Source organism: Natator depressus, chromosome 10 (assembly GCF_965152275.1).
Source record: "Natator depressus isolate rNatDep1 chromosome 10, rNatDep2.hap1, whole genome shotgun sequence".
In the NCBI taxonomy this organism is placed as follows: Eukaryota; Metazoa; Chordata; order Testudines; family Cheloniidae; genus Natator; species Natator depressus.
In genome coordinates this window covers 56,669,844-56,683,272 of record NC_134243.1, presented here as the reverse complement: position 1 = coordinate 56,683,272, position 13,429 = coordinate 56,669,844, and the positions used below count along the sequence as shown (strand labels likewise).

At 41.4% G+C, this 13,429-nt stretch overlaps 1 protein-coding gene across 2 annotated transcripts in view; it reads left to right on the top strand.

Annotated features, from left to right (window-relative positions):
* Positions 1-10,173, top strand: part of LOC141995217 (neuronal acetylcholine receptor subunit alpha-7) — a 101,798-nt gene extending 91,625 nt beyond the window's left edge. Inside the window, exons 6-10 of one of the 2 annotated variants that reach the window (XM_074966233.1) lie at positions 998-1,165; positions 3,300-3,494; positions 5,085-5,171; positions 6,536-6,645; positions 9,051-10,173. In XM_074966233.1, coding sequence (XP_074822334.1) covers positions 998-1,165; positions 3,300-3,494; positions 5,085-5,171; positions 6,536-6,645; positions 9,051-9,569 — 1,079 coding nt within the window. In that variant the 3' untranslated portion in view covers positions 9,570-10,173. Of the gene's footprint in view, positions 1-997; positions 1,166-3,299; positions 3,495-5,084; positions 5,172-6,535; positions 6,651-9,050 lie in introns of both variants that reach the window. The other variant, XM_074966234.1, reaches the window with a different exon arrangement.
* The last annotated feature ends 3,256 nt before the right edge of the window (positions 10,174-13,429 follow it).

Genomic DNA, 13,429 nt, shown 5'->3' with positions numbered 1-13,429 from the left:
ATTTCTTGGATGGATTTGCTATTTGAAATGATGCACCAAACACTTTCTCAGAACAGCTTTTGGTCTGTAGCTCATTCCTGAGAATGCTTTTATTTCATTTTTGAAACATAGTGATCCGTGTTTGATTGGACACCTGGTGCTATTTCTGTTCCCTAGAATATAATTCTTAGAATCAGGTTTCTTCTGTCTAACTTGGGGTCTTATAGAGTGCCCATCCCTGTAGCATCCAAGTGCTTCCCAGGTAAATTAAATGTACTGCGGTCCTAGGTATGGTCCATGGAGTCTCCTACCCTTCTGCTCATAGGAAGCTCCAATTGGTGTTTATGGACTTGATCTTTCAAGGTGCTGAGTGATGGGTCCTTGATCTGTCATGTTTAACTTTGTCCATCGTTTTATACAATAAACGCAACAAATAGAGGTTAGCCTTCTTGAAAGGAATGAGCCAATGTTATGTAAATCTTAAAAGACAGTAAATCATCTTGCAGGGCCTCTCATTATATTTAGTAACAGAAATCCCATCCCAGCCACATCATGAAGAGAATAGTAACACCAGGAAAAGAGAAGTAGAGAAGTGACCGATGCAATTCAGTGAAAGGAGGTATATAATCAATATATAGATTCTGCAAATCTATTACTATAGTAAGTTTGAATTGTCTTCCTTTTCACTTCTTGAGGTATATTAAGTGTACTTTTACGGTCTGTCTACACAGCAAAGAAAAACCTGCTGCTGGACCATGGCAGCTGATTCAGGCTCACGTGGCTCGGACTACGGGGCTGTTTCATTGCTGTGTACGCTTCTGGGCTTGGGCTGCAGCCCTGCGAACCCAAGTCAGCTGGCACAGGCCAACTGCGGGATTTTCTTTGCTGTGTAGACATACTCTCAGAGTAAGTACTGGACAGCTGCAGTGTGTAACAGGGATCATTTACAAAAACAGATGAAACAGTATGTGAAACAAGCATTTCTATAGATTTTTTTTTGGTTCTATTTAAACTCTAGGCATATTCAAGAGCTCCTGCTACATAGATGTGCGCTGGTTTCCATTTGATGTTCAGAAGTGTAATCTGAAGTTTGGATCCTGGACCTATGGTGGATGGTCCTTGGACTTACAAATGCAAGAAGCAGATATATCTGGATACATTTCAAATGGAGAGTGGGATCTAGTAGGTAAGCTCCTTGGACCTGATTTTCATTTACACTCTGTACTTTGGGAATGTAAAGGGGCTTTAAAGTGGATGGAAAGGTAGATCAGTATAAAAGGACCTTTGTGTAAATGATGATCAGGCCCCTTGTCTTTTTTTTCAGATCGTAAAAATGTACACAGCTCAGGTAGCAAGTACCAGTACAAATGCATGCTGATCCATCAGTCCATTTACTAACAGATCCTTGGCAGACACATGAACCAGCATTCTTTGTAGATATATTAAAAAAAAAAAGCTACATGTTAGGGTTAGCAAGCAGTGGATTGGTACATGCTATGAAGGTCTGAGACAGTGGCATTTTAAATGTGGTGGAAAAAAAGATAAAAGGTGAAGAACATATGAAGACGGTGGAGGCTAAAGGAGTTGGCAGATGTGATTGCAGAGCCATTGGCCATTATCTTTGAAAACTCATGGCGATCGGGGGAGGTCCCAGATGACTGGAAAAAGGCTAATGTAGTGCCCATCTTTTAAAAAGGGAAGAAGGAGGATCCTGGGAACTACAGGCCAGTCAGCCTCACCTCAGTCCCTGGAAAAATCATGGAGCAGGTCCTCAAGGAATCAATTCTGAAGCACTTAGAGGAGAGGCAAGTGATCAGGAACAGTCAGCATGGATTCACCAAGGGCAAGTCATGCCTGACTAATCTAATTGCCTTCTATGACAAGATAACTGGCTCTGTGGATGAAGGGAAAGCAGTGGACGTGTTGTTCCTTGACTTTAGCAAAGCTTTTGACATGGTCTCCCACAGTATTCTTGCCAGCAAGTTAAAGAAGTATGGGCTGGATGAATGGACTATAAGGTGGATAGAAAGCTGGCTAGATTGTCGGGCTCAATGGGTAGTGATCAATGGCTCCATGTCTAGTTGGCAGCCGGTATCAAGTGGAGTGCCCCAGGGGTCGGTCCTGGGGCCGGTTTTGTTCAATATCTTCATAAATGATCTGGAGGATGGTGTGGATTGCACCCTCAGCAAGTTTGCAGATGACACTAAACTGGGAGGAGTGGTGGATACGCTGGAGGGTAGGGATAGGATACAGAGGGACCTAGACAAATTGGAGGATTGGGCCAAAAGAAATCTGATGAGGTTCAACAAGGACAAGTGCAGAGTCCTGCACTTAGGACAGAAGAATCCCATGCATCGCTACAGACTAGGGACTGAATGGCTCGGCAGCAGTTCTGCAGAAAAGGACCTAGGGGTTACAGTGGACGAGAAGTTGGATATGAGTCAACAGTGTTCCCTTGTTGCCAAGAAGGCCAATGGCATTTTGGGATGTATAAGTAGGGGCATTGCCAGCAGATCGAGGGACGTGATCGTTCCCCTCTATTTGACATTGGTGAGGCCTCATCTGGAGTACTGTGTCCAGTTTTGGGCCCCACACTACAAGAAGGATGTGGATAAATTGGAGAGAGTCCAGCAAAGGGCAACAAAAATGATTAGGGGACTGGAACACATGACTTATGAGGAGAGGCTGAGGGAACTGGGGATGTTTAGTCTTCAGAAGAGAAGAATGAGGGGGGATTTGATAGCTGCTTTCAACTACCTGAGAGGTGATTCCAAAGAGGATGGATCTAGACTGTTCTCAGTGGTAGCAGATGACAGAACAAGGAGTAAAGGTCTCAAGTTGCAGTGGGGGAGGTTTAGGTTGGATATTAGGAAAAACTTTTTCATTATGAGGGTGGTGAAACACTGGAGTGCGTTACCAAGGAAGGTGGTAGAATCTTCTTCCTTAGAGGTTTTTGAGGTCAGGCTTGACAAAGCCCTGGCTGGGATGATTTAGTTGGGGATCGGTCCTGCTTAGAGCGGGGGGTTGGACTAGATGACCTCCTGAGGTCCCTTCCAACCCTGATATTCTATGATTCTATGAGGCACTGAGAGAACTCTGATCATTGCAAGTTCATTGAAAACCTTTTTGACTCAGATTCTTTATTACCTAATTTTGGTCATGTAACAGAGAGGAGAATTGGCATTGAAGAGGAACATTTTAATTGCTGTGGGACTTCACAGAAGATACTTGGAGGCTTTTGTCTAAATGTAGCTTCTACATTAACATAGGTTATATGCAGATTAGTTTCTGCTTTTCTCCCTGTTTTTTTTCCTGTGCAGGAGTTCCTGGGAAGAGGAGTGAGAGTTTTTATGAATGTTGTAAAGAACCTTACCCAGATGTGACATTCACAGTGACTATGAGACGTAGGACTCTGTATTATGGACTCAATCTTCTCATTCCTTGCGTGCTGATATCTGCACTTGCCCTATTAGTTTTTCTGCTTCCGGCTGACTCAGGAGAGAAGATCTCACTAGGTAAACACATTACCAAGTATTTTAAAAGTTGGCTCTATAAGAGTCTTCTGATTTCAATGTAGCTAGATAGCCTCAGCATGCTCAGGGAAAAAGTTTGTCTGTCTTGCTGCATTTCTATCTAATAAAAAGTATGTAGGTGTTTTTAAAGCATCTCTTACGGTGGTATCTTAGCAAAGATATGAAAGAATAGGTCATACTACTAGTTAGGGTGGAGCTAGGAGTTACATAAACAACAAAAACATACAAGTAGCATTACAATGTTTAACTGTATAATCCTGTATTACAAATAGAGCTACTGTTTGACACTTATGTGCTGGAGGGAAAAATAATTTCACTGAATAAAGGTTATGTTGGAAAGAACATGTATTTTGGCATTTTAGTCTGGCATTATTTTCAGTCTATATTCCTCTTACTAGTAAGTGATACATTAAGAGCCAGGAGTCACCCTTTGCATCCTTTTGAAAAAGTTGGGCTCCTTCCATTTAAATATTTTAGTGGTGAGGCCATCTTCTTTTTGTAAATGTATGGCTAAATGTTGGATTGTGGGGAGTGGATAAACTGGAATCTTTTTGATACACGATAGTTAAGGTAGCTGCTAAATATTTTATGAAATTTTACACCACCAATTTGGACATAACAAATGTATTAATTTCTATTTAATGAAAATGGTTGTTCAAAAGACAGAATGTAAACTGGGCATCTCTGCACAAGTGCCATTTTAATGTTTAGTGTATGTTTCTCTTGGATTTCAGAACCAGCTTCCCTAGCCCTTGACTTCTGACTACCCTCTGAATTTTTAGGATGCGCTATCCTGTCCTTCAGTCCCTTTCCAGCTGACAGTGGTTCCCTCTGTGCAAACCTAATCCTGAGATCCTATCAGGACAACAGCTGAGTCATATTCAGAGGGGCAAATCAGTGAGCAACAAAAATCAAAATCCAGAAATCAGTATCAGAACTGCTTAGAGCAAGCAACTCTCAGAGATCAACTGCTAATTTCAGAGAGAACATCAGTCTCTCTCCCAGGGCAATTTCTGTTTTCTGGGATTAACTACTGTACTTTTTAGCTTCATGTCTTCCAAACCTATTGATCAGCACATCACATACTGTATCAAGTTATTGAAAGCTCAAAACAAAAGACTCCCTCGTGAACTTTTCAAAAGGGGTGATGGAACATAAAACAAAAAGTACTTTAATTTGTCATATTTTATCAAATCCCTTGGACAGTGATGCGAAGTGAACAGTGCTGTATTAGTCTAGCAAGGTTTAACAAGGCCAAAAAGAAATTATTAGGTCCAGCTTCTACATTTGTACAAGTGCACAAAAACTGGGACCTAATCACGAAGGCTTTTGTATCAGATATATCAAAAACACAGATTTAGAAAAAATTAAACTAGTTTGGCAAGATTTCTACCCTCTAAAATGGGAGTTTTTAAAGTAGTATCAAAAGAGAACAGGATTGAGTACAATCAGTGTAAGGGTATGATTGTGAGAATAAATTTCACACAGCACTTCTTCAAATCTGTTCTTTAGTGGATAGCAATTACCTGATAAGCTGCTGTCCTAATTCTGTACTTCATGTTTATCTTTCAGGTATAACAGTTTTATTGTCTCTTACTGTCTTTATGCTACTTGTGGCAGAAATTATGCCAGCAACATCAGATTCTGTGCCATTAATAGGTAACTTCAATTTATTCTCTCTCTCTTTCTTTCTCTCTCTTTTTTTAAATCAGACAAGTTGTAATTAAATCACTTCAAGGCCAAAAATAAGGCACATTTAGAAAGTGTATGATTTGTGTGCAGTTGAATCAGAGATGTTTAGGACTGATCCTGCATGGTGCAGAGCAATGATTTTAGTGGGAATCGAGGCTGCTTACCACTCCTTCTGGGGGAACGTATATTGGGAGGAAAATAGGGAGCACACTAGGGGGACAATGAGAATGGTTATGGAACATGTGCTGGGGGAGCACAAAGGCGCAGTGGTGGTAACATAGGGACATTTGGGTGAGAAAACACTCACTTGGGGGTAGGAGACACTGCAGAGCAGGCAGGGTGCTTGCTGAAGGGTTTGCTTGCTGAAGGGTTTGATCACTGCAGGCCTCCTATCCACTCATAGTAGTTTCCTCTCTTACTACCTTGGCATCCAGTGAAGTTTGTCATAAGCAGGGTCCTCTTGTGGGGGGGTTTCTCTGGTTTCTTACATATTTTTTGAGTCCTCTGGTCTGCTGGAAGATCTGGATCAAAATAAAGAAAACAAATGGGACATCACTGGGGATAATGCCAAAGAATTTTCTTTGGAGTATGCAGTTGTTGCGTCTTGGAACACAGTAAGCGAGGGGTCTATAAAACAGCAGATTGAAATATACTCTGGAAGGGGGAGAGGAAATTTTTCATTACAGTTCCTCCACATGGCAATTGATATATAAGCAGAAAACCCCAACCACTCTCTCTGATATTAACCAACTAACTAATAATGATGATAACAATAACGAAAGGGGAGATTTTCAAAGGCACTAAAAAGAGTCTGGTGCTTATGTTTTATTAAAAACAGTGTTAAAATTACACATTATCACTTTAAATATGTAAGGGGTTTCCTGGTCCTGCTTGCAGGGTATAGTGCTCTCTAAGGAAGAGTCTGATATGTCTCTTATGCTGTCAGTGGACTAAGCTCTGCCTTGCTTTAGGGAGCAGCCTGTTTTGTCGCTCTCTGGGTTTGGTTCATGGGTGTTAAGGAATAAAGCAGTGTTATGCCGCAACTTTACAGGAAGAATATTTAATTCTTTTATCTATTTTCCCTATGTATATGCTATGAACATAACAGTTGCCAACTCCCATTGAAAAATCAGTGAGAGATTGGAGCCTGACTACTCTTTCTGCTTTTGAAAAATCTCTCCCAAATGCATTAAAAAGTAGCTTGTGTAGAATCAGGTTTGTTTTCCATTTTAACTGTGTTCCTTTAGATTAATACCTGTTTATATAGGTGTATGAAGCACCTGTATATCACTATAATTTTACATATCTTGATTATGTGTTTATTTTTGCAGCTCAGTATTTTGCCAGCACCATGATTATTGTTGGCCTTTCAGTTGTTGTCACTGTTATTGTTCTGCAATATCACCATCATGACCCAGATGGGGGGAAAATGCCAAAGTGGGTAAGGTCTGATTCCAGTTCATTTATATCTACTTATTCACTATATAAATTTTCAGATTAGAGATGTGTCATAGTGGCAGGTGACCTATCATTACTTCTTGATACCCTCCCCCACCGAAGCTTCACAGCTGAGCAAAAATGTCCGCATACGTTTCCTTTTGTGGGCCTCTCATTTTTCAGAAAGAGGGAAACACTTGCAAGAACTAAGATCGTCATCTTGTTTCTATCTTAAAAATTTCCTGCAATACAACTAAAACCACCTAGAATATGAAGTACTCTGTCCAATAAGAACACATTAATTTCATTACAGCCGCTGCTATAGATTTAAGTATTGTTTACTTGTGAACAGCTGCAGCTATGACCATATGTTAGAGAGGTATGTTAAGGTGGAAGCGAGAATTTTTGAGCTTTCTGTGAGTTATATACTGACTTTACCATCAAGCCAGGGACTATGTCAACTACAAATGAAAAGTTAGTATCTTTGTCTGTCATATTCCACTGTCGCTGAAGTATAATGCCATCTTCATGAGCTAGTACCATGAATTATTGTTTTTATGGAAAGCACTATCATAGCATGGCTGAGAACTAGAATCTTGCATAGTAACTGAATATTGATGAGATAATGCTAAGGGTATGTCTAAACCCCAGAGCCTGGGGTGTAGCTCAAGCCAGAATGTCTACACCCCAATTTTACAAGCCCCAGTCAGCTGACTCGGGTCAGCTGTGGGTGTTTAATTGCTGTGTGGACATACCCTATGAATCCTGCATAGCTTGATATTGCAAAGGGTAAGGTGCATTCTCAATTCCCATATATTTCACCTTGCATCCTGCAGCATCAGGTCAATAGTGAAGGTGGAAAGTACTCTCCTTAGATTTTAGGCAGGAACGAGTGATCACTACTTCATACAGTCCCATACCTACAGTCCCATGCCCCAGTGCCTTACAAACATTAGATATTCCCTGCCCCGAAGAGCTTACATTATAGGCAGTTAGGTGGTGGCATTGGAAATTAAAATTGAAAGAGAACTGATTAAGTATCAACCAATGCAGAAATAGAACTGATTATGTATAGACCAATGCAGTGTGAGATAGAAAACCAAATATTGATGACTGTATTTGCATAAATATTCCTGCTGGAATAAGTTGGAATACTCATGTAAAATAAGCAAGACTTAGCACTGAAGACCTGATCAAAAGCCCATTTAAACTCAGTAGGAGTCAACAGGCTTTTGGATCAGGCCTTAGATTAATAAAGGTGGTCTATTTTTTTAGCTGAATTACATTAGTGCGGGGCTGGGGGAGAAATATGAAGACAAGAGCATGTGAAATCTGTCTTTAGCAAAAACATTTACCCTCAAAATGGCATCAGGAGTATATCTATCTACCCTAAGTGGCATTCTAAAATCATAACAAATGGACTAAATCCAATATAAATTACATTGCAAGAGTGACATGTGGTTTGAGATAATGAAATGACATTATGACTGGGAAAAAGAAACACTGGAATTATTTTTTGAAATCCGGCTAGAGCTGAATTTTGGAAGCCTGAATTTGAACTGGAGCATTCTTTGAATAGCAGTGCAAAACCCAATAAAATGAAACCTAGTGATTTGATTTGCCACTGGAACGAAACTAATCGTTTTTACCAAGGACTTTTCTGTTCCATCTGCACCCTGTGGTATATGCAGGTCTGTTTTATACAGTTTGCAATCAGCTGTCATAAAAGGATTGAGTGCGAGTATAGTAAAGACACTGTAAAATATAGCAATTCAATCCAATTAGTATGGCATATTTTTAGCAACTGCCTCCAAAAAGCACTGAAGTATTAGACTGCAATTCTTTCACTCTTATTTCTGTTTGTAACACTTATTTTATTTATTACCTCAAGTATAAAGCAAAACTATTTCGAGTCTCATTGAAAATAATTGTTTTCTAATCAAAGGAAAGTCCATAGTTTCAATTTAAAAACAGCAAAGTTTGTCATGTCACTGTTCTGACATGAATGTGATAAAAAAATCAACCTGTCAGACCAGCCCACAGCAATCATAATTTGACAGTTGCATATGGCCATTAGCAGCCTGCTGGGAGTGGGACAATGGACTCAATGGCTGAGAGTGACTGTAGGACAATTATGACATCACCACTAGGCTACAGGGCAAGATCAGCAAATAGAGACCAGGGAGCACAGGAGCGCTGGAACAATTTTTATAGTGGAGGTCCTGAGAGCCATTTAGCCAAATTGTAATAAACACTGTGTAGAATGGAAACCACTTCAAGCCAGGGCATGTGGCAGTGCCCACCGCACCTATGGGGAGCAGAGAGCACTAGAGCTCTAAAATACAAATAGCTATTGATGATGATCAGTTTCTGTTTACAAAGATGTTTTACTTCTCAATTTTCTTCCAGACAAGAATCATCCTTCTGAACTGGTGTGCCTGGTTCCTGAGGATGAAGAGACCAGGGGAGGATAAAGTACGCCCTGCCTGTCAGCATAAGCAGCGTCGATGTAGCTTGTCAAGTGTAGATATGAACACTGTGAGTGGACAACAAGCCAGTAATGGGAATATGCTCTATATTGGGTTCCGGGGGCTGGAAGGGGTCCATTGCACTCCGACCACTGATTCTGGGGTAATTTGTGGGAGGATGACCTGTTCACCAACAGAAGAAGAGACTCTCCTGCACAGTGGACACCCCTCTGAAGGTGACCCAGATTTGGCTAAGATCTTGGAGGAAGTCCGATATATTGCAAACCGATTCAGAGACCAGGATGAGGAGGAAGCCATTTGCAATGAATGGAAGTTTGCAGCCTCCGTGGTAGACCGTCTCTGCTTGATGGCCTTTTCTGTCTTCACAATCATTTGTACGATCGGCATTTTAATGTCGGCACCAAACTTTGTAGAGGCTGTGTCTAAAGATTTTGCTTAATTCTGCAAAGTGTCTGTGATCCTTCAAGGTATGCTATGTAGCATATAGATGAGTACATGGTCTTTTTTTTAAAAAAAAACATGCCATATCATGAATATACTCTTACTCAGTGACACATTTAAAAACAGTAAAATGTCTATAGGGCTCACTCCAACCTGTGAGATGCTGAGGGACCTTAACTCCCACTGAAGTGTGTAAATAGGACATTCGGTTTGTAGGGTTGAGTCCACAGTTTGTGAGCTATTGCTAAAGTATCTGATGGACCAATCTAAGGCCACTGGCATTAATGGAAAGATTTCCATTCACTGCAATGAGCTTTGGATCAGGCCCTTAGCTAATAAATGACACAAGCGCTATAATGGGGGAACACTCCCACCAGCTTATGTTGTCAGAAGCAACTAGTGAATGGGGGTGGGAGGGGGCCCAAGCTGACCCTCCTGATTTTCAGAGGGTAGGTACTCAGCAATACAGTAACTCCTCACTTAAAGTCGTCCCGATTAACATTGTTTCGATCGGTTGCTGATCTATTAGAGAAAATACTCATTTAAAGTTGCGCAACGTTCCGTTATAAAGTTCTTTGGCTCGCCCCGCTCCACCTGCCTGCCCGGTGCTCCTGCCGGGGAGCGGGGTCAGGGCGTTGGGGCTCGCCCTGCTCCACCTGCCTGCCCGGCGCTCCTGCCGGGGAGCGGGGTCAGGGCGTTGGGGCTCGCCCCGCTCCACCTGCCTGCCCGGCGCTCCTGCCGGGGAGCGGGGTCAGGGCGTTGGGGCTTGCCCCAATCCGCCTACCTGGTGCTCCTGCTGGGGAGCAGGGTTGGGGCATGGGGGCTTATCCCACTCCGTCCGCCTGGCATTCCAGGCGGGGAGTGGGCAAGCCCCCGACCCCACTCCCCGGCAGGAGCGCCAGACGGGCGGAGTGGGGCAAACCCCTGTGCCTTATCCCTACTACGCCCCACCTCAACCAAGCTTCACAGTATCTTTGGTGAGTACAGTATTAGTTTGTTTAAAATTATTTAAAACTTATACTGTATATGTATATAATGTCTTTTGTCTGGCGAAAAAAATTTCCCTGCAACCTAATCCCCCCCACCCCGTTTACATTAATTCTTATGGGGAAATTGGATTCGCTTAACATTGTTTCGCTTAAAGTAGCATTTTTCAGGAATATAACTACAACGTTAAGCGAGTAGTTACTGTACTGAAAATCAGGCCCCAGAAAAGTGTGTCTAGTTGGGCTCCTAAAAACTGAGGCTGCCAAAATGGACACTACCAACTTTAATGGGAGCCGGCTCTGAAGCATAGATCCTAATTTTAACAGCACTAAAAGTGGGGGCTGAATTTTTAAAACACACTTGAAATGATTTGTCAAGGAATTTAATTTTGGGGCTTATACCCACTGCCTTCTCCAGCAAAGACATTCTTTGAACTGCCAAGTTTTGTTGAACCTATTTTGCTATATTGATGTCTGTCTTTTTTTAAAAGGAAAATGCAGGATTCAAGATCTCTACATCTTCATTTGTTAAAGAGAGACTCGTGTCTTTTTACTGATTGCTTTCCAATGTGGCAAAAATAACTCTCTCTATACAAACTCAAAAATAAATGACAAATCTAAAGCAAAATGAGCCATTTAAGTGTTCAAAATTAATGTTTTGTCTGATGCATGCACAGTCTTTTAGATATAGCATCATCTTTCTGTTGATTTACCAATATGTATTATGGAAAGAAAACTGGTTAGCTTTTTTGCTCAGTGCATTGTTTAATGCTGAAAACTCTTCTTGTTGTGCATAAGCTGTAAATATTCACCAGGAAACTTTAAATAGGAATTCCTTTTTAGAAAATCATTCTGTGGGCAAAGTTTTAAGTGCACAAATAAGTAATTAGGTGCTTAACATTAACCATTTGTACCTTTAAAATTCTCCCCATGGAATGTTAAACTTTTCAAGTGAATGTGGTGCTCAAGGAAAGTGCTGAGCTGACATGCTGGAGACTGCAGCCTGTGTCTACAAAGCAGGTGCTCAAAAGTAACCCTACTCTGTCCTGCCAATGTGCCTGAACTATGATCTCAGAGGACGGGGCTCTTTTTAGGCAGCAGAAGCTAGTTCAGTTCTGAGATTGCCAAGAAGGCTGCAAATTGATGCCAGTTGTGGGAGGTTTTTATTGAAGTGGATATTAGACTGAGAATCCAACTAACTTCTCAGACAGCTGTAAGAGCAATGGGATAGGAGCCTCTTTTGGTTATTACTGATTTTAGCCGGTTTTGAATTACAAACAGTTGAAAGGCTTTGGGTGAGAGCTTCATCCCCACTTTGGTCCCTTACTGCCAAATAAAAAGCCTAGAGTGGTGAAAGGGGTCCCTAAAAAGTCCTCTATATAGCTGGGGGAGTATTCTTCTGGCATAGGGGGCATGCTGGCAGTGGGAAGGATGTTGAGCCACAATACACAGCACTGTGGAGATTCCTGGCAGTGCTGCTTCCCATAGGGCAGGCCAGGGAGGTTGCTGTAATCTAGACAGGCCTGGGCATGTTGCACCCGGGGGTTTGTGCAGCCCAGGATCAGGAGGCGCAAGGGGAGGCTTAAAGCTATGTTAGCTCCCCTCCCCTGGTGCTGTGCCTCTTGAAGTGCAGCACAGAATCCCACCTATAATATCTAGAGCTGAGCAAATAATTTACACTGATTAGTTAATTTAGTCTCTTTGGTTTTGATTTGTCCATGAGGAAATCAGTTTCTTAGATGTATTTATTCAAAATTATTCACTGAATAATTCTTGGTTTGTAGATTGCTCATCAGCAGTTCACTGTTTGTTAGTCTCTAAGGTGCCACACGTCCTCCTTTTCTTTTTGCGGATACAGACTAACACGGCTGCTACTCTGAAACCTGAGTTTGAGTGGAGTCACATGGTATGATTCCCTGATTCTAGGAGTTATGCTCTGCCAAATGGCTTTCTTGTGCAAATACTTGTGTTCAAGTTGAAAAGTCTTTAGAGCGATTTATTAAACAATCGCTTAAAATGTGCTGAGTCAGCAAAAATTCCTGCTAGCCAATTCACCTGTTAGCATATTCACAGAAAGTGAGTGCAAGTACAGGATGAATCAAATTCAGTTGTTTAGTTGAGTGAATATAAATGGAGTATATTCTTGAGATTTGCTCACCTGCTTGTAGTTCTCAAAGATCTCTACCAATACTCTGAGCTATCCACTCCCTCGAAAAAAAATTATTTCTAAAAATGTTGGCTTAGAAATCATTGTTAATGTGACCATCTGGCTGGATATGGACAAAATTTCTGGTACAATGTAAGATGGCGGTAGAAATGTTTTGTCAGTCTACACTGCTCCCCATCAAATGGAATTTAGTGTTAAACAAAATCTTTCGTATTTACACTCTAAAGTTCATTGTTGAAGTAGTTGTGTAGCCCAATGGAAAGTGGATTACAATCTGACATTGAGCTCCTATGTTACCATTCCATGTCTACACTTGGAAAAGTGGGACCTATAGTTTTCTATGGGGCAGCTCTGCCAGAGGTAGCAACGGTGGAGGCCATAGTATATCTAAATCTCAGGTGTTTTACCACTGATATTTCACACTATTAAGAATTGGGCTTGACAGCTTGGTGGTAAGACACCAGCCTCATGTCTACACTATAGCCTCCATCACTGCCAACACAGAAATGCACCAATGATAAATTATGAGTCCTAATTTTCTTAGAGTGGAGACAGCCTGTTAGACAAATAGCAAGATGACAGTTGCCAGCAATTACAACAGTGAATTTTTATTTTGTTACGTGAAGATACTGCTTAAAGTTGTAAATTTTCAGACTGCTGGCCTGAGCAAAATAGGTAAAATTTTCTTGCCAAACTGTAGGTATT